Here is a 21,343-nt window from a genome sequence, read left to right as displayed (position 1 = left end):
CCGCGGGAATCGAGGGACGCGGAGCGCAGACGATTGGCAGACCACCCCGTGTGCTCGGCAGAACATTCCATCTGAGTCGTTGATTTCGGTGGTTTGATCATGTGCGTAATATGAACAGTATGATGTGTTTAAGTTCTTTTGATCGGAAGGTCCTGGTTATCCTGTGTACAATTTGTGGTGTGACTTTAGAAAAGTTTACGTTTGCTCTTTTAATAGTAGTATAGATTCGTTGGTCTATCCTCACTCATCTTTTTTTTTAAAAGGAGGCGTCGCCCCGGCCTCTGCATCGAGTGATGCATGCAGCCTTTTATTAAACATGAAATCAGTCTGAATCAAGTACAAAGTGGTCTCAAAAAAGAAAAAGAAAAAGAGATACAAGGTGTCTATCGCGCCACAACCGATGATTACAATAGGCCTAGATGACTATCCACCTATCCTATTAATATGTCGCCATCCAAATCGGTTGAAGATACCCTGAGCTACCATCTCCCAACGGACACACCCAGTAACCAAAGGCTCCCTGACTTCCACAAGAGTGAGTAAGGACCACGTACGGATCAAGGCAGTAGCCCTGAAGATGATCTGCAAAAAGTAAACGTATCTTTGTCTGTTAAATACTAGATCATTTCTGCAGTTCCATGCAGCCCACAAAAGGGCACAGATTCCAACCCGAATAAGTTTAGCGTAATCAACATTAACCCCCTCCAGCCACGTCCCAAATAACATGTTAATGCTAGTAGGAGGAGAAATGTTAAAAGCAATATGTATCGAGCGCCATAAAAGTTTAGCCATAGGATAATCTAGAAAGAGGTGCTTAATATTATCTTTATTCTAACAGAAGCTGCATCTTTGATTTCCTTTCCAATTTCGCTTCGCCAAGTTATCCTTAGTTAAAACAACTCCTTTGTGAACAAACCACGTGAAGATTTTTATCTTAAGAGGAACCTTGACCTTCCATATATGCATGGATTTTGGAATAGGTGAAGAATCTATGAGGTGCACATACATAGATTTTACAGAAAATATACCATTAGTGGTCAGCCTCCATTGAACACTATCAGGGCAGTCAGAAAGGCTAATGTTCATCAACCTTCTGACTAGATGCAGCCATCTAATCCATCTATCACCAATCAAGGCTCTACGGAACTGGATATTTAGAGGAATCTCACGCAATACTGTCGCAACGGACGTCTGTCTGCGTTGGGCAATATTGTAAAGCTGCGGATACTGAATAGCCAAGGGCTCCTCCCCTAGTCATGTATCTTTCCAAAATCTAGTTGATTCACCATCACCTATGATAAACCTAGTTTTGTTAAAGAATGCAGTTTTTGACCTCATCAGACCCTTTCAGAAAGGTGAGTCGCCCGGTCTTGCGGTGACCTGAGCTAAGGTCTTGTGTTGTAGGTACTTGTTTTTTAGAATTTATACCCACATACCTTCTGTTTTCACAGATAATCTGAATAACCATTTGCTAAGCAGACATCTGTTCTTAACCTCTAAATTTTCAAAAATCCTCACTCATCTCTCTTCTATTATTTTATTGCGACAGTACCGACGGACAGGTCGGCGGAGGATCCAACCGTTGGATGCATACGCTGACCTATTTAAAAAAACGGACACGATAAACGACACAAACGGACAAAATGCGGGCTTCCTTTGGATCGACGCTTTGGTGATGCTCCAACATTGTCCATAAGAAAGGCAATTTAGCAGTGAGAGCAGCAGATTGAATGAAGTGTTGCCGTAATAGCAATGGTGAGGAGTAGAAAGATTAGCTGATTTGATATAGCCTCAAAACTGTCGCTCCGTGATCTGTTGTTGCCAGTGTGCCTAGCTTTGCTCTGTTTGAGTGTACAAGGTTAAAAGTATAAGTATTGCTTGATAAGCAGTGGAGTGGATGCCGTGTCCCCTGGCTGTATTTTTGGTGTATATGTGCTTAATGAAATGAGGTGCATTTACAATGGGATGGCTTCAATTTCAGTCGACATGCCACACCATCCAAACAAATGTTACTACAGTTTGCTGCTGCTTCCGGTCTTGGTCAGGCTGCCCATGGCCCGGGCCTTCTCCCGGAGAACAAACTTCTGCGTCTTCCCCGTCGAGGTCTTGGGCAGATCCTCGAACACCACCGTCTTGGGCGCCATGTAATGCGGCATCCTCTCTCGGCAAAAACCGATGATCCCTGCTTCTGTGGCCCTGGCGCCGTCCTTCAGTTTCACGAACGCGCATGGCGTCTCCCCCCAGTGCTTGTCGGGCCTCGCCACGACCGCCGCCTCCAGCACCGCCGGGTGGCTGAAGATCACCGACTCCACCTCGATGGAGCTGATGTTCTCGCCGCCTGATATGATGATGTCCTTGGCCCGGTCCTTGAGCTGGATGTACCCGTCCGGGTGCCGCACGGCGAGGTCGCCCGTGTGCAGCCACCCTCCGGCCATGGCCTCCTTGGTGGCGTCGATGTCCCTGTAGTACCCGCTCATGACGGTGTTGCCGCGGAACATCACCTCGCCCGCCGCCTCGCCGTCGCGCGGCACGCTCTCCATGGTCGCCGGGTCCTTGACGTCGACTTCCTCCATGGCGATGTGATGGAACCCCTGCCGCGCCTTGAGCCGCGCGCGCTCCTCGGCCGGCAGCGTGTCCCACTCCGGCATCCACGTGCACACGGTGGCCGGGCCGTGCGTCTCCGTGAGGCCGTAGATGTGGTACACCACGAACCCGAGCTCCTCCATCCCGGCCAGGACGCGGGGCGGCGGCGGAGCGCCGCCCGTCATGACGCGCACCGTCCCCGGCAGCAGCCTCCGGTCCGCGGCCGGCGCGTTGACGATCATGTTGAGCACCGTCGGCGCGCCGCCCATGTGCGTCACCCCGTTCCGCGCGATGCTGTCGAAGATGACCCCGGCGGTGAAGTGGCGGAGGCAGACGTTGGTGCCGCCCTGCATGGCCACGCCCCACGGCAGGTGCCAGCCGTTGCAGTGGAACATGGGCACCGTCCACAGGTAGGTCGGCATCGGGGTGATGTCGTAGGCGAGGACCGTGCCGATGGTGTTGAGGTAGGCGCCGCGGTGGTTGTAGACCACGCCCTTGGGCCGCGACGTCGTGCCGGACGTGTAGTTGAGCGTGATCGGGTCCAGCTCGTTCGCCGGCCACCGGACGTCGAACTTGGACGGGGCGTTCTTGATCAGACCCTCGTAGTCGTAGTCCGCCGCGCAGCCGGAGTCCTTGACCGAGCCGGCGTCGTCCGACATGATCACAAGGAACGGAATGCTGGCGGCGTTCGGCTGATCGGCGAGGCGCTTCAGAGCGGCTTTACCGATGTCGAGGAGGCTCGACTCGACGAGGAAGACCTTGGCGCCGGAGTGCTTGAGCAGGGCGGACACCATGGCCGCGTCGTGCCGCGTGTTGAACGTGCAGAGGACGGCGCCGGCCATGGGCACGGCGAAGTGCAGCTCGTACATCGCCGGCACGTTCGGGCTGAGGACAGCAACCTGCACGTCGGCGGCATGGTTAGCTGCGTGCGACAGATGAAAGATCTGCGTAGAGCTTGGGCTGTGACTATTTTTCACTCTGGTAAGAAAGATAGAACACGGACGAACGGACAGAGAGCAAGCAAGCAAAAAAGGCAGAGAGCGTGACGGCAGTTCCATAGTCCACACTCACCACATCGCCGCGGGCGACGCCGAGCCGCGTGGCGAGCGCGGCGGCCACGCGGACGCAGCGCTCCCGCACCTCCCTCCACGTGCGCCGGCGGGCCTCCCCGTACACCACGGCGGCGCGGTCACCGTACACCGCCGCGGCGCGCTCGATGAAGCTGAGCGGCGTGAGCGGCGCGTAGTTGGCCGCGCAGCGCACCGTGCCGGCATCCATGTCCAGCACCTCCGCCTCCGGCTCCTCCCCTTGACCCCTGCCTGCCACCAGGCTGGAGAAGAAGGACGACGGCGACAGGGACGCGCGCGGGCGGCACGGCCATGGTGTGGATAAGGAAGTAAACGCGCGCACCCCGGCGAGATCGGGGCCTGGATTAGAATAACGCTGGTGGGGATTAGAATAATGGTGGCGGATGGGGATCAGCTGACGCTGGTGCTGCGGCTGGACTGATCCGATGTTGTCGTCGATGCTGCGATGGCGATGGATAATTAGTCTGCGGAGCAGCGAGGCTCTGCTGCTCATGGCGGGGGGCTCCTGTGGAAGTGAGAGTGAGAGTGAGAGTGAGGGTGATGGTGTCAGGAGGAGGGAGGACGATCACGGAGGCCACGGGCTGTGTGGAAAGCGGACAACGAACTTGCGTCAAGCTGCATGCTCTCTGGATAAAAACAACAGGCGCTGATGGGATGGGATGGGATGGGATGGGATGGGATGGGTTGTTGGATTACTTGCGTGCTTGCTACGGAGGTACGTACACACACAAAAATTAGGGGAAATGTCACAAAACTGATGTCAGGATTTTAAGGTTAACTCCAATTCACGATTTCAAACGGGCGTCCGTTTAGTTCAGATTTGATCCGCTTGAGATGGAAAAACGAACGTCCATTTCCGGTTTAAGCCGGCCTAGTGTCGAGACACACAATGCACGCCCGGCGTCGCCAACTTGTCTGTGGTGAGCGTAATAAGATGTCCTAGCGAACGCATGAAATTGCCATACGAAAATAGATAAAATTGCCATGTTGCTTGCGTGGATTTGCCATGCTTTAAAGCGAAAAGTGCCATGTACTAAAAGACTTTTCAGATCTCTAAAGTAGTATGCTAAAAAGTCTTATATTCTTTTATATAGAAAAAGTATTACAAAAAATATTAAAAAAAATCGCCACACGCACAAAGTAATTGCCATGTGTTCTATAGGATTCTGATGGTCCTAAGGACGTCTGTTGGAATTGCTTAAAAATCAGACGTTTGTTGGTTATCATTCTTTTTTTTTTTTTGAAAGATCCAGCTTGAAATGCTGGCATATATTAGAACTTAGCAGGTAGAAGGGCGGTTACATAAAGGCGGGGGATACGGTCCTAGGACCAAGGATAAAAGAAGGAGAGAACATAAAAGAGGAAAAAAACGAGAGAGCCGATCCCTCACGGAGGATCCCAGAACGGGGGCTCCAAGAAGGACGCTCCAGCTTGTCTCCATAGTTCAACGGTTCTTGTGATTGCGCATTGAACGTCGCGTTCATGCGCCCGCTTGCCTGTGAAAGTGCAATCATTCCTATGTTTCCAGATCTCCCATAGGATCAGAATGATCATCGTCTTTGTAGCCTTCCGTTGACGTGGTTGGGCCGTCCCGATCATTGTGGTTATCTTCTCGGCTGATCCAGCCTTTGTCGCCCATAAGGTAGGGGACAAAGCGGCACAACCGGCCCTGGAGGCGGCGTATGTCCAAATCTGCGGCGTCATGGGGCATTCCCAGAACAGATGAACTGAAGTCTCCAGGTTCCGTAGGCATAGCTAACAGAAATAGCCGTTTGGCCATCCCCGACGTTGCAGTCGGTCATTGCACCATAATCTGTTGCGAAGAACTAGCCAGCCAAAAATCTTGAGCCTAGGTGGCGCCCATGTCCTCCATATCAATTTGTTGAAATCTGACGTTAGCCTTCCTTGGAACTGTGCTTTGTATGCCGACCTGGCCGAGTAAGTTTGCGAGGCCTCAAGGTTCCAAGTAATAGTGTCGGCAGATTCCGTTTGGAGCTGCAAGTCTCTGTTTTGTAGCCATCTGTGTAGCCTAATCGCCTCCTCCCAAAGGTGTGAGTTGGTACCATGTGCTAGGTCTGCAACCCAGGTGTTGTTCCGCAGTGCGTCCCGCACTGATCTTTGCTTCCTCCTGGAATGCTTGAACAGGGATGGGAACAGTGTCTTAAGGGAACCTGAACCCGTCCACGAGCAATGCCAGAAGGATGCCTTTGCGCCGTCGCCTAAGGTGACCGTTGTTGATGCGGTGAAAAGCTCTCTGTCCACCTCGTCGCAAGGAAGATTCATGCCCTGCCAGGGTCTGTCATTGCTCGTCCATTGCAGCCATAGCCACCTAAGCCTGAGGGCCCGGCTGAAGCGGTGTAGGTCAAGGATGCCAAGTCCCCCATTCTCCAAGGGGGAGCAGACTGTTGGCCAATTCACTTTACTCTTGCCTCCACCTAGCTCACCGTCTTCTTGAGCCCACAGAAATCGTCGTCTCGCTCTATCTATCTCCTCGAAAAATTTCCTGGGCGCCCTTAGTACAGCTAGGGCGAAAGTGGGTAGGGCTGAGAGGACGTTACGCACTAAGACTCGCCTCCCGGCTATGTTAAGGAGCTTCCCCTTCCATCCTGCTAACCTAGCCCTGATCCTGTCTAAGATAAACTGGATGTGGACGAGCCTAAGCCTCGATAAAGTTATTGGTAGGCCTAGGTAGGTAAGCGGGAAGGCGACTACTTCCCCTCCGAAGGCGGCTAATATGTGGTGCAGATCCATGCCCTCACACCTGATCGGGGCAGCTGTTGATTTGGACGGGTTGATGAGTAGCCCCGAGGCTCGCCCAAAGTCACGTAGGATAGCCATGAGAGCTATGATCTCTTCTGCTGCTGGGTTGGCGAAGATGACTGCGTCGTCTGCATAGAGGCTAACTCTGAGGGGAATTCCCCTGCCTGGCAGCGGAGCAATCGCTTGTAATTCCGTGGCCTTGTCAAGTAGGCGATGGAGTGTGTCAATGGCGATGATGAATAGCAGCGGGGAGAGGGAATCCCCTTGTCGTAGTCCCCGTTGATGGGTGAGGTAGCAACCCGTAGCGCCGTTGAGCAAGACGGCCGACGAGGCCGTGCAGAGCAGCATGGACACGCAGTCCCGCCAGCGCGCCGGGAAACGCAGCTGTTGCATTACCTCTAGCAGGTATTCCCATGAGACGCTATCGAATGCTTTAGCAATGTCTATCTTCAGGAGAAGAGCTGGTTGTTTCTTCCTATGCAGCGATCACACTATATTTTGCACGTATAGGAAGCTATCTTGCGTTGATTTGGAGCGAAGGAATGCAGATTGCGCCGGCGAGATTATGGTGGTAATCACCTCGGAGAGACGCCTGGAGAGGACTTTGGAGATAAGCTTGGCCACCGAATGGATAAGGCTAATCGGTCTATAGTCGTGTATCGTACTGGCACCGTCCTTCTTTGGTAGCAGAATTATCAGGGCTGTGTTCAACTTGGCGAAGTCTCCTCTAGACAGATTGTAGAAGCTAGCGAATGTTGCCATGATGTCTCCTTTGATAATGTGCCAGCAGGTTCTATAGAAGGACCCCGAGAAGCCATCTGGCCCTGGGGCCTTCTCTGCCGGTGATGCTTTGATCGCCTCCCAGACCTCCTCCTCAGAGAACGGGTTGTCTAAACCCCTATTTTGGACGGATGGTAGGTTGAAAATCGACCAGTCCACTTGTAGAGATCGCTCTATCCTGCTACCCATGGAGAGTCTGAAATGGTCGTGGATGGCCTCCTCCTTATGCTCATGCTCTGTAAGAAAGTCGCCTCCTACTCGAAGGCAATGAATAAAATTCTTGCGCTTCCTACTAGTCGTCTTGGCGTGGAAGAACTTGGTTCCCGCGTCTCCCAACCGGAGCCATGTGAGCCGAGAGGCCTGTCTCCTGCGCGCACGCTCTAGTGCCGCGAGCCCCAGTAGTCGTAGTTTGAGTAGCTTACGGAGGGCCTGTTCTGCATCAGAGAGGCGGCGCCTCTCCTGCGCGACATCTAGCCGTAGCACTATCTCTACTGCCACATGGAATTGCAGCCTGGCCTGGCTAAAGAAGCTCTTACTCCATTTCTTGAGCTCTCTTGCAGTTCTCGCCATCTTCGTGGCAAGGCGTTGGAATGGACATGATGACCGCTCCGTTCTCTTCCATGCCTGCTCTACCGTTGCATGGAAGCGAGGGAAGCTGGGCCAGAAGTTCTCGAATCTGAATAGGGCTGTCCTGGGGGCGGTAGAAGTGTCAGCTAGAATCAGCGGGCAGTGGTCTGAGGTTGCTGTTGACACTGCGATGAGAGCTACAGATGGGAAAAAACATTCCCAGGAAGTGTTGCAGAAGAATTTGTCGATGCTCATTAAGGTTGGGTCATTTCGCTCGTTGCTCCACGTGTATCTACGGTTCTTGCATTTGATCTCTTTCAGCCCCTTAGCGTCGATGGCTGCTCGGAACCTACCCATCAACCTACGGTTGAGATTTATGTTATTCTTATCCCGTGACTCATATATGAGGTTGAAATCACCGTTGATAAGCCAAGGATCGTTTGGTGGAGGCGCCGAGAGCGAGAGTTCCCGAAGGAAGGCGTCCTTTCTCGCGTCATCCGCCGGACCGTAGACTGTCGAGAGACAGAAGTCCTGCGCCTGTCCGAGGAAGGTCACTTTGGCAGTAATACCAAAGATCCCTATGGCGTGTGATGAGATTGTCACCAGATCCGTGTCCCAAAGGATCGCCGCGCCTCCACAAGTACCTATCGCCGGTAGCACGATACATCCAGTAAGCCTAGCGCCACCGATCTCGCGGACTAGCTCCGGTGACCAGGACGCGATCTTCGTCTCTTGGATGCAAAGAATGGCTGTGCGCTGGGCGGCTGCCAACTCCCCGAGAGCCGCTCTCTTGGCTGGATTGTTCAAGCCCCGAACATTCCAGCACATAATGGGTTTAATCTTGTTAATCATCTAAAACACAAGGGGGACTCCGAAGGGTAGAACAGGACGGCCCATGGCCGCGACAACACACCACCTTCCTACACGATTTGGGCCGGCGCCCACCAACAGCACCCAAGATGCGCCGACACTCTAGCTTCCTACTACTCCCGCTACGAACTGAAGAACAAACTAGATAGCTATAGTAGGGGGTCGGTCGACCTCGGAGGCTAATACTAGGTGTAACTAACATGATCACACTATGGCCTCATCGGCAGCTCCGTCGGGACCATTCATACGAGCCATGACCCGTAGCGCCTCATCGTCGAGGTGTGTCAGCTTGGCGATGACCGAGATGTCGCCGTCGGATAGAGGTTCTTCGAATCGCTGGAATAGGGCCTTTGCTACATCTGCCGTGAGCCTATCCCGAGGGCCGAGCAGACCAAGCTCCTTTACGATGCGCATGGATGCGCGCTGTGCCACCGGAATTGAGGAGCCGATTGCAGCTTGCCGTGCACTGGAACGGGTCGGGGTTGAGGTGGCCCTCGTCTTGGAGGGCGCCGCGGAGCGGCGCGCGGGTGCAGGAACAATGAGCGGCTGCTGCTTGGAGGTCCGGAAGAGACCTCGCGACTCCGGCCCGGCTCCTCTCCCGCCGAGCTCCAGCTCCCTGACGCGTCCGGTGACAGCCCCGAGCTGGACCTCGAGGGTGTTGGCTGCTGAAGGGGTGGCCTTGTGGAACTGTCCCAGATCGGATGCCGCGGCCGACAGCGTCGGGCTGAAGGCATCCAGCTGCACTGACTCCCCCGGGGCTTGGAGGAGGGTGGCGTCGACGAAGTCGAGCGGGGCTGCGACCGCCGCCTCCGCGGCGCTGTGAACGTCGGCTGCCAGGCCGTCAACGACGACGGAGGCCAGGGAGGGTTTCTTTGCTGTCTTGAAGAACTCTTCGACCGGGTCCTTGCCGGTTACACTGGACCTGCGACCTGAATCTGGCTGGTCGCCTGCCGTAGCCTCGCCCGCGGGCTTGGCAGGCCGAGACGGAGCAGCAGAGACAGTAGGACGCCCCGTCGGGCGCCTAGCCGGCGCCTTGCTCCTACCTGCCCTCGAGCGGCGGTCCGAAGACACCCCAGCACCACGCCTCGTCGGCGGCGACCTGCTGCGATGGCGCCGGGAAGGCGAGCCGCGGGGGGCGCGCGAGGCACCGCGGCGCAGAAGGACGTCCTTCCAGGACCTGTGGCCCCCTGCGCCCGGGCCGTCGTCGCCGTCCCGGTCCTTCGGGCGACTATCTCTTGGGGCGCCCCGGCACCCCACGCTGGCCACAGGTGCGGGCGCCCGACGGCGCTCTCGATCCCCTCCTTGGCCGTCTTCCACCCCCAGCGTCCAGGACGCAGGGGCCACGAGGGGGAAAGGAGAGCTCTCGTCATCGGAGCCCGACGACGGCAGCCCGCTGCGGGCGGAGCGGGAGGAGCGCGGAGAGGGCTGCGTCCAGTCTTCGACCCTGTCAACGTGGATCAACATGGAGTACTCCGCTGAGGCCGGCGGCGGCGCGACTCTCCTGTCTGGCGGGGAGAATCCCTCCATCTCCTCCACCCTGCCGGCCCCGCGAGGGAGGACCCCCAGCGTGTGCGACGTAGGGATGTCCGCCACGTCTCTGGCCCATACCCAGCAGGCAAAGGTCTTGGTGTGCCCTCGCTCGAGGGTCCGGCTGTCGAGGCGGTCGACGCGCACCCGCCGGCCGAGGATCTCCTCCGCCCCCTCGACCGACCAGAGGTGCATGGGAACCTTCTCGATGACGACGCGGACATGGAGCAGGAGGGAGTCGAACGTGGCGAGGTCGTGCTCGTGCCACGGGCTGATGTTAAAACAGGCGCCGTCGATCCGGATGGAGCCCCGACGCACGGCGTTGACCTGATGAGCTGGTTGCGTGAATGTGACGAAGAAGTGCTCGGGATGGTGAGCCGTGGCCCGCAGCGAGTGGACCGGCACCGAGAGCTGCGCCTCCAGCGCCTTGCCCACCGCCATCGGCGAGGAGATGTTGACCCCGTCCGCTGCGGTGATGGTCACGGCGTGGCTACGGAGGAAGAAAACCGCCTGGTCCAGAGCTGGGGAGAGCACTGTCGTGGAGCGGCTCTCCCTGGGACGCCGAGAAGGGTCGAGGTGGCGGAGCATGGAGGCGGTCGCCGGGGCCATGGCCACAGGTGGAGGAGGGGGGAAGCGCAGGCGGTCGGATAGCTGAAGCACTCGGGGCGACGGACCCAGCCTATCCCTAATCGAGGCGCCTGCCTTTCGGTTGCGAGGGCACCGAGAGGCGATGTGCCCTGCTCTCCTACAGCTAAGACAATGAACTGGATCGCGGCAGGACGACAGCCGATGGCGCTTACTGAGACAGCGGAAACAACGTACGGCGAACAGGCTTAAATGGGGCGGCGCGGCTCGCGGGTCAGCAGCAGAGTGAACGACGCGGCGGTCGGACCGGCGCGTACCTGGGAGAGACCGAGGGACCGAGGGGTCCGTCGGTGTCCGGCGCCTCCCCCGCCGAGCCACCTCGGTCCAGCTCGGATCCGGCCCCGAAATGGCAACCTCAGCTCCCGAGGCGTCGACGATGATTGATTTGACGCGCCGGCCTTGAATGCGCCCGGGCTCCCCCGGGACAGGTGATGGATCTCGCATCCGCGGATCCTGCGGCTCCCATCTCCTGTCCCCCAACGGCTCCGGGGAGGGGGCATGCGGCGGTCCGTCGGGTGCCGCGTAGGAGCATTCCCCTCGGAGCAGGATCCGCGGCGCAGGAGCCGGATCCGGCGGGGACCCCTGGGGCGGCGCGGGAGGAGCGGGCCTGGCTGGATCCGACGGCGACGCAGGACGGGCAGACGACGGACCGCGGGGTGCTGCGGCGGCGCACTGACTGGAGCCTTGGGAGGCCGGGAGAGCCGGCGGACCGCCGGGGGAAGGCCCGCCCCGGCCGGTCATAAAGAGCTGGTTGGTGGCCGCCGCGGCCGGAGTGGCCTGCGGCGCGGGGGGGGGGGGGGGGGGGATTCCGGACGGACAGGTCTCCAGGGAACGGAGGTATTTTGAGTTCTGGTTATCATTCTAATTTGATTGGATGTCCCCGAAGAGACTTTCGTTTGTTATCAAAATCCAAAATTAATTAGTCATCGCCTGGTTGCTTCTCGTTTGAACCATAGTTGTAGGGAACATAGTGATTTGGTACATTCGGGCTAACATGTCTGCAAATGGATCGGTACACAATTGTGTCAAGATGACAAAATGTTGGTCGCAGTGGCGTGATTACATTATTTCGAACCACCACTGAGGGAAGACCTTGCCATTCCAGACAAATCAAAATTCATACCATATCATCCCAAGGGTGGTTGCGGATCGTTCCTTCTGATAACTCTCCAAAGGTCACCATGCTCTCGATTGCGGGCCACCAATATGTTGTAAGTGTTGCCTCCAGTTCAATCATATCGCTTATTTCTGCTAAGCCGAATCATATACCGACGGGACTATGACGCCTCGGTGAGCTGGTTCACCACCTCCCCCACCGCATACACCCACCATGCTACCCCAATTGGCGTGCCTTTGCAGCTTGTCCTCGCAAAGGATGCCAGGGTGTTCACATTGAGCTTCAATATTGTCTTAGGCGTGTTGGAAGTGTTTTCACGAGAGCAGAGGCTGCTCTCGGCGAACTCTAGGACGTGTTGGTTGTGTCTCCGGTGCCCGAGCTTCACGTTAGTTCTACAGATGGGGGAGGGGCAACACTCTATGCAGGTTCCTTCCTTCGTGTTGGAGCCTGCCTATGCCAACTGCTTCTAAGAGTGAAGTCGTCGCTGAGGTTGTGGCTCCGATACTACAAATTATGCCTCGGTTACAAGAGCTATGCATGGAGCCCATTTTGCCTTTCTTGATGGTGCTTCCGAGTGAGATGGACTCGTTATGGGCCTCAGCGATGCCCATGACACCCTTGTCACCTTTGTGGACCATGATGGTTTGGATGTTGTTGTCACTCACTCGTCTATGACCATTGGATGGGCGATCGTTTGTGGGTGACAAGCTTTCTGAGGCAGGTGAGTTGGCATCGAATTCCGAGCATCCATTCACGAAGAGCTTTGTGACTTGTTTGCTTGCTTAAAGGTGGATAGCCATGTATTTTATTGCTTGCCTATTCATGAGGAAGCCTATAGTAGGCGGAAAATCAAGAAGGATGAGGTCTCCCGGGAGCAAGGCCAGAAGTGTGGCTTCATTTTGTAGGTGTTTGCGACTGCGGTGTCTGCGGCTGTTTAATTGATAGGTCTCGGTTTCTTGGATCGTCCTCGTGGTTTGGCTTGTCACTTTGGATTTGATGGCGTCCGTTCTCTAGAGCTCAGGTGCTCTTGTTCGAGTTTTCTTTGGGATGTAGAAGTTCAGACTGTGACAGGGCTTCGTACTTCGTGAGTAGTCCACGGGTGAACTACTTGTATCGGTTTTTCATAAATTAACCGGACAACCATCATCTGCTTAATTAATCAGTGAGGAAAAAAAATGGCTTGACTCGGCCTGTTTACCTGGGGATCTGATTCCGTAGGCTATTACGCCAGCATATCGCACAATAGAAATTTAAATGCAGAGACGACCAGGCCACGCATAACTACTTTTCTTTTGATGCTGATGACCAGAACAGTGTAGCATAGTTGTAGCTGAGGTCACACGCTCTGATCTGAGGTATCTACGGCTTGCTGCTGGAGATCTCTACAGATCATACCTGTACCATTCCTTCCAGTTTTTTACAGAAAACATCTTCACATTATTGCATCAGTTTAAGGGCACATGATAAATACATCTGGGAAGCTCTCGGGGACCCTAGGCGACCCGCCTGCATATTCCCAAAGAGGTCCCTCGGCGGCCGAGAAGGGGGGAAGCACCAAGCGTGCCTCGCCAAATATCCAGCGCCATGCTCTAGGATGTCCAAAATTCATTCCTCCTTGTTGCCACTCCATCCAAGTTTTTTACTTCACGACGCTTCCTGCAAAGAAGAGATGGTATGTTGTAGTAAAAGAAATACATAACTGAAATGGTACACTCGTTATAGATATATCGGCAACTCACCATTGGATCTACCGTCTGGAAAACTACCGGCGACATGCTCAAAATAATCTCTCCTTGCATCTGCGTTGAAAAAAAAGAGGAAAGAATGAGGAAACACAGCTCATAAAAAAATCTATGGTCAAGGAACAAGCACCATGGGCGGTGGGCTGGAATTGAACCCTTACAGTGGTATGTTATTATTAGGCTGTCCAGTTACTCCTAGCCTCACATTCATTAAACTCGTCTGAAAATACAAGCAAGAACTATGCAAACACTTACCATGCTTCATGGTTAACGAAGGGTCTTCTTTCTCTGTATAGCCAACCACCTTCGCAGGATTTCCTACCGCCATGCTTTTAAACACAAAACAGGTGTCAAATCAATGGTCAACATAAAGCAGATATTAACCACGGTGTAGGGCTAGTCATGAAAGATATAGGGAAATGATAACTTAACAAACAATGACAATGGAGACAAATGTCAAGAAACTAAATATTCACCAAAACAGACTAAGCCATTAGTATATCTAAAAACATACAGGATCGCAGGCTTTAAGCTTCAGTGTGTGCATTCAACAGATAATGCATATATTCCTTTCTACTTTACTTCTTAACTCAAGAGAATATGATAGATCCTTGTCAGGCCCACCAGGCTACAAGTGAATATGTTTAACTTGAAAAGGCAATAAAATAAACTATTTAGTAATGATGAGCATAATTAGACCTCGCTATCCTACCTTAAGGGAAACTGGATGACCATGAAAAAACAGTATCCTAAAGGGCTCTCCTTTAAAATCTCCAAATACTTATAATGCCCAGTTTGTTGGAAATATTCAAGGTGCGGCCGGATGGATGAAGTGGCGGCAAGCTTCTGGCGTTCTCTGTGACAAGAGAGTGGCACAAAAGATAGAAGGCAGATTCTATAGGATGTCGATTCGACCTGCAATGTTGTATAGTGCTGAGTGTTGGCCGACTAAAGGCGGCATGTTCAACAGTTTGGTGTAGCAGAGATGCGCATGTTGAGATGGATGTATGGCCATAGAAGGAACGATCGGGTCCGGAATGATAATATACGGGATAGAGTTGGGATAGCACAGATTGAAGAGAAGCTTGTCCAACATCATCTGAGATGGTTTGGGCATATTCAGCGCAGGCCTCCAGAAGCTCCAGTGCATAGCGAACGGCTAAAGTGTGTTGATAACGACCAAAATTGATATGGGAGGAGTCTGTAAAGAGAGATTTGAAGGACTGGAATATCACCAAAGAACTAGTCATGGACAGGGATACGTGCAAGCTAGCTATCCATGTGCCAGAACCATGAGTTGGTTGTGAGATCTCATGGGTTTCAGCTCTAGCCTACCACAATTTGTTTGGGACAAAAGGCTTTGTCGTTGTTGTATTCAAGGTGCAGTATTCAGTAGCTCAATTAGTAAAGCAAATACAGTATGCTACACTGAGCAGAAGTATTCAGATCATGTATTCTTCTTGTTCACTCTCTTTCTAAGGAAATCGCATTGCAAGTACGGAAAAAATATCATGTCTAAAGTTGCTCATTACTAACAAAATTTGGCATTGCGGCATCACTATTCAAGAATTTAAATTAACAGTCTTAACTTCTTACTAACCTGTGAGGCGGTACATGCTTTAAAACAAGGGAACCAGCAGCAATCATGGCACCTTCACCTACAGTTATGTTGCCAAGGATAGTAGCACCAGCTCCAAGAAGAGCTCCCTGACCGATCTTGGGGTGTCTATCTCCATGTTCCTTTCCAGTACCTCCAAGCGTAACACCCTGTAGCAAAGGCCTACCTGGTAAGCTGGTGAACTTCCATTCCTGCTATGGCTTTTCCTAAAGAACAATTAGGAACCTTCTATAATTAAATTTGGACCAAATAGAAACCACCATGGGAACACACATAGGAAGGCCATACTTCGGTTATATATTTACATCAAACCAAAGGGAGGATTACATTTGTCACAAAAGCTTTTACAAAACTGAAGGTAAACATGCATGGTAAGAAAGGCCAAAACAAGCACCCCTCATGTTTTGCTACTATTTCTTATAGTATCTCGTACAGCAGAATTGGAATGTTTCCTCGAGCCACTAAGGGTGTGTTTGGTTGGAGGGATAGGCTAGGGTGGTTGTGGGTATCCCCAACCAGGTGGCTGGGGATAGCCCTTTTTTTTGTTTGGTTGGAAGGGTAGGGTTATCCCTTTTTTTGTTTGGTTGGGAGGATGGGATCCTGCCGCGTCGGCCTCCTCCAGCGCCGGCCGCGCCGGCTGCCTCCCCCCACGCCGGCCGCCACCCGCGCCCCCCGCGCCGGCCTCCTCCCGCGCCGGCCGCCACCCGCGCCTCTCGCCTCCTCCCGTGCCGGCCGCGCCTCCCGCGCCGGCAGCCTCCTCCCGCGCCGGCAGCGCCTCTCGCGCCGGCCGCCTCCTCCCGCGCCGGCCGCGCCGGCCGCCCCAGAGTGGTTGCCACCGCCCGCCCATTTTTGGCGGTTGGCCACATCCCTTTTTTTGGAGAATATTCCCAGCATTTGGTTGACTCTATCCCTCCTCGCCCCAGATCCAAACGCATGGCAACCACAGAAAAAAGTGGTTATCCCTGTCCCTGGGAGGATATCCCTCCAACCAAACACACCCTAAGTTATCCACCTGATGTGAGTTGGATGATTCACAGTTGTATACAAAAACAAAAAATATTCACCAAAAGTTTTTAAAGTGGTGTGCAGATAGATACTTCGTTATCTGAATCATGTTATCCATTTATTTAGTATAGTAAAAGCACATGGAAGAAATATTCAATTATTTGCACAAGGACAAATGAAACTATAGCAAACAAGATATTGTGAGAGGGCCAACAACCAAGCAAGAAGGAAAAGAAGTTAACCTGTGGATGGAATTAAAAATTGTATTGAATAGTACTTTATTTTAAATTAAAAAATAGCAAGAAGAGTGTGATGCATGGCACCTGCATTAATGAAACCCAATTGCCAACAACAGCAGTTTCACCAATGACTAGACCTGTTCCATGATCCAGCAATATTCCTTCCCCAATTTTGGCAGCTGCAGATTTAGCAATAAAGAATGTTAAGAGAACAAACTAAAATTACCATATCATACCAGGATATAACAAAGCCGCCACTTAAGATGACAGATTTACTTTTCAAAACTCAAAAGGCAAACCATGTATTATTTCGGGGGAGCCAGGCCCCATGCCCCAAACATCATCTGAGCATGAGGATATATTTAAGGATTTGATGCTTATGAATTCATAAATTAAAAAATAATCGCAGCCTCATGTGTAAGCAAGTTTTAGAAAACGCAATGCTTCTATGCCCCCAAAAAGTGAACATAATTACAAAGACAAACCTTGGTTCAGGTTAAGATATTTACAAGGATAACATAACATACATACATATTCCCAAGCAGCAGACCCATATGCAGTAGTTAAGGCGGCAAAACATATTTCCACGAAGGTAGTAGAAGAAGCTAAACATCATTCGATAAAAAAAAACTAAACATCATGTACAAAATCAGCGAAAATAATATGGATTGGAGGGAGTAGCTATTTTTTTAGTGGAAAAGCCAAACATCATATAGCTAAAGAGCAACCCCGGTATTAAACACAACAGCAGGAAGTATAAGACAATTTTGTACAGATATTATGATACACCAACAGTATACCTGGGTGTATATCCACTGCAAAAACCTGAAAGGAGAAGGACAGCATATTTTAGTCCACATAAATGTATGCTAAAAAACTGCTTCTTAAGAAATCAAGGTTCACCTCGCTGATACGGCTTTGCAGCGCCAACGCCAGAACCTTACGCCCTTGATTCCATAATACATGAGCTATCCTATAGGACTGCAAGGAATGGTAACCCTGTAGCAGTTTGCAAGCAACATGAGTCTTGTTTTTTCAGATATGAATTATATGATAACATGAACTCATAGTCACCTTTAGGTATAATAGTGCCCAGCTATATTGTGCACAGGAAGGATCTCTCCCTTTGAAGGCCTAAATTTAGACAAGGAGACAATTAATGCAACGATAGTGTGATACAGAACAAATTAACATGCACACACAAAACACGATACATCAATAGAACAATGGTGCACTCACCTGAGCATCAAGGCGAATGGAACGGCGTATATCTGCGTCGTTCATCATAACATCATTGAAAATGTCAATGAGCTGAGTCGCAAGCAAGGTTGGATCTTCAAGCCTGTTTGCAAGGACGAAGCTCAACGCCCGCTCGAGGCAGTCGTGAGATAATACGCTCGCATATAAGAAGCTACTTAAAATAGGCTCCTTCTCTGCCTGCGAAATGCAAATACTGATGTCAACCATCATGTAAAACTAGGAGTAGCACAATGTGAAGTTTTGCAATAAGACAAGAACAGTATAAGAGTCAACACTCAAAACCATAGCTTTGCCACAATAAAGCTCAAGATGTCAGACGTGGGTCATGCCTAAGGCTTGGTTGGGCACAAAATGTTTTGGTTCCTGCGTCTTATTGGCATTGGAACTTCACACATCTTGTTAGGACAGTCAGGTTTCAGCATCATTAGATGTGAGTTGCCTGAAATGTTTTCCTTTTCCAGATTTGCCCTCCGAAGTAGTGACGACATATATACCCAGTGAGGCTTCTAACTCACACCGCACAAGTTTGAAGTGATTACACTTTTGCCTGCATAAATTACTTTGGCTGAACTGAACTATTAACTACTACTCCGTATTACACAATAAAAGTATCAGACGAACAACAAGTCCAAACACTAAAGACGAAGTACAGTAACACTTTTACCACATCAACTAGCTATATTTAAATAACAAAATTATCAAGACATATGGTAATACTATCGAACTGAACTTCACTCAGTCACTGGACCCAGAGCAGACATCTGTGCACGCTAGAAAAAGCTAGATCAAGAGACAAAATAAAATCCATCTGCACTTGTTCATTAAATTCGAACTCTAGAAATAGCTAATGAATCAGAAGAACAGAAAAAATCAAATCTAGTTGCAGTATTTTGACCATTAAATTCGAAGGCTAGTAACTTGGAAGAAGAGAATCCAGCTGCTGGATTCCTGCCGTCTGGAACCAAGAAACACGAGAAAGGTCACGAGACGAGGAAATCAGCGCCCAAAAAACGCAACTTTTCCTCCTCACTCCAGGCCCCAAATTCACCGCCAAGGTGCAGCCAGAGCAGAAGTAGAGCGATCGAATCAAAAGAACGGAAGAAGAAAAAAAACGGCGTAACGCAAGCGAATCTGCGATCGAGCGGCGGGATGCTCACCTCGGACCTGGCCTCGGCCTTGACGGCCTCCCATATGGGGTCCCCGGCGGCGGAGGGGTCGAGCAGCACGGCCCGCGCCCGCGAGCTCCCCATGACGTAGATGGGGAACATGGCCTCGGACCGCGGGGCCCGGCCGGCCCACCGCTCCCCCGCGCAGGACCCGCCGCTCCCCCTGGCCGCCGTCGCCTCGCCGCCGCCGCCGGCGTGGTCCTCCGCCACCTTCTCGACCACCAGGCACTCGCACGACGTCATGGGCACGGCCGGGCCCGAGCGCCGACGGAAGGCGTGCCTAGGTTTTCGGCGCCGACGCCGCGGCGGTCCGGCGCCGGAGCCGGGCGGGGGGGATGAGGTTCGCGGTGCGGGGGGCGGGCGGCAAAAGGGAGGGAAAGAGCGGTTGGGAGCAGGGGAGAGCGGCGAGACGGGACCGGCAGCAAGGGGCGGTGGTGGTGAGGTGAGAGGGCGTGGGCGTGGGCGTGCGCGGTGCGGCGTGGCGCGGCGCGGCGTCTGGAGGCTTGCGCTTTTGGCCGGGGAAAATTTTGCGGCGCGTGGGGGATGGGGGGTGGATCACGGGGCCCGCCCGCCTGCCCAGGCCTGTGCCGGAACGGGCGGCGGCCACGACATTGCCTGCGGGTGGGTCCGTGGGGATGAGCGTAGCGTGGCCGTGGATGCGCGCAACCAACGGTGGGATGGAACGGAGCGGTGGTGCACGCCCGCGGCGCCGCTCTCCTGCTCCTGCTCCTGCTCGGGCGTGCCGTTTCAGTTTTCAAATTCGTCTCGTCTCATCTCTACTACTCCCTCCGTTCCTAAATATAAGATCTTTTAGAGATTGTACTATAAACTACATACGGATGTACACAGACATATTTTAAAGTATAGATTCACTCATTTTATTCCGTATGTAGTCTTCTAGTGAAATACCTAAAATGTCTTATATTTTGGAACGGAGGGAGTAGATGCCAAGGTAAGCTGGCAATCATGATAATTGTGGCCTAAACAACAAAGGCCCTGGATCCATGAGTTAGAGTTGGTTATATTGGACCAATCTAATCCCAAAACATCCAAACAGGAAGGGTTAGAGTTGGTTAGATGCATCTAACCCACCAAAAAAAACTAACCCACCCAAGAGGTGTTTATTTGGGTTAGAGTTGGGTTGGGCCCACAAAAAATTACTTTTCTCTCTACCTCCACCACACCAAATCCTTGATAAAGGAGCCGAATGATTAAAAAGGTTCATTTATTGACAATCTAACCCTTCCATCCAAACACCTCTTTGGTTAGAGTTAGTTTAGGGTTAGTCCAGGTTAGAATCTAACTGTAACCTCTAACCGAGTTAGAGTATCCAAACAGGGCCAAAGGTCGGTCGCTCGCGGCTCGCGCGTCTGGTAGCAGCCATGCAACATTGTTTTAGTGCAGATTTGCTGTAATCATGTATAAATTTAATACATTGGTCCACACATGCAACATTTTTTAGTGCAGATTTTGCTATAAACGCGGTTAAATTTGCTAAAAGCCTTTTCTATTTTGTTGCAACTTGTTCATTAAAAAAATTGCATTCACATTTGGTTGCAACTCGAGTTCGTTGAATTTTTTTGCTACAACCGGCGTTTGATTTTTGCTACAACCGTGTTAGTTTTTGCTACAAACGGCATCATTTTTTGCTGCAACCGTTCATTAAAAAAGTTGCATACACGTTCGTCAAAGTTGCAACCCGAGTTCACCGGATTGTTTTGCTACAACCTTTTTTTGTTTTGCTACCACGCATCATCAACTTCGTTTTTTTGCTACAGTCACGCAGATATTTTTTTTGCTACAACTTTTTTTGTTGCAACAGTTGACGAAATGGTTGCATCGTGAACGAAATTTGTTGCATCGAGAAAAAATTGTTGCATGAAGATCTAACGGCGTGGCCCGTATACAACTGGCGGATCGGGTGGCTCGCGCGCGGCCGGCCGAACGATTCGGCTGGCGCGCCGGCACAGACCACTGCCCAACAACAAACCGAGGACAAAATTGTCATGTTTGCCAACTTTGTTTTTTAGACAAAATTGCCATGCTTGCCAATTAAACTTGTCTTCCTTCGCGTCAACTATAATTATGATAAAATATTCTAGTATTTTACATTGACAAAATTCAAATGTTTGAAATTTATCCTTTCTGTAATTGAAACCAAAATGATATTTTTTCCTTATCCTACTGAAACCATTTTATTCATTAACTCAATCAAATCTTACCAAAATCATGTCCTGCACCAACTCAATCAAATCAAATCTTATCAAAATCATGTCCTGCACCAACTCAATCAAATCAAATCTTACCAAACCTTAACCAAAAAAAACTTGTGTTCTCTTGTCCATACCTAAATCAAATCAGTACAACCAAAACTGG

The 21,343-nt window shown here is 51.7% G+C and overlaps 2 protein-coding genes across 2 annotated transcripts; both read right to left on the bottom strand.

Annotated features, from left to right (window-relative positions):
* Positions 1-1,859: 1,859 nt before the first annotated feature.
* LOC123449755 (butanoate--CoA ligase AAE1-like) lies at positions 1,860-4,277 on the bottom strand. Its single transcript, XM_045127075.1, has 2 exons — positions 3,655-4,277; positions 1,860-3,482 (listed from the first exon to the last, which is right to left on the bottom strand). Exons 1-2 carry the CDS (start codon positions 4,162-4,164, stop codon positions 2,013-2,015), a joined length of 1,980 nt encoding a protein of 659 aa, XP_044983010.1. The 5' UTR covers positions 4,165-4,277; the 3' UTR covers positions 1,860-2,012.
* Positions 4,278-13,211: 8,934 nt separating this feature from the next.
* On the bottom strand, positions 13,212-19,469 carry LOC123449754 (probable serine acetyltransferase 2). Its single transcript, XM_045127074.1, has 10 exons — positions 18,959-19,469; positions 17,781-17,978; positions 17,616-17,675; positions 17,445-17,540; positions 17,342-17,366; positions 16,626-16,720; positions 15,280-15,446; positions 13,935-14,008; positions 13,677-13,736; positions 13,212-13,593 (listed from the first exon to the last, which is right to left on the bottom strand). The coding sequence occupies exons 1-10, from the start codon at positions 19,208-19,210 to the stop codon at positions 13,577-13,579; spliced, it is 1,044 nt and encodes a 347-aa protein (XP_044983009.1). The 5' UTR covers positions 19,211-19,469; the 3' UTR covers positions 13,212-13,576.
* Positions 19,470-21,343: the final 1,874 nt, after the last annotated feature.

Source organism: Hordeum vulgare, chromosome 4H, assembly GCF_904849725.1.
Source record: "Hordeum vulgare subsp. vulgare chromosome 4H, MorexV3_pseudomolecules_assembly, whole genome shotgun sequence".
Lineage (NCBI taxonomy): Eukaryota > Viridiplantae > Streptophyta > Magnoliopsida > Poales > Poaceae > Hordeum > Hordeum vulgare.
The sequence above is the reverse complement of the archived record's forward strand: the minus strand, read 5'-3'. Positions and strand labels throughout refer to the sequence as shown.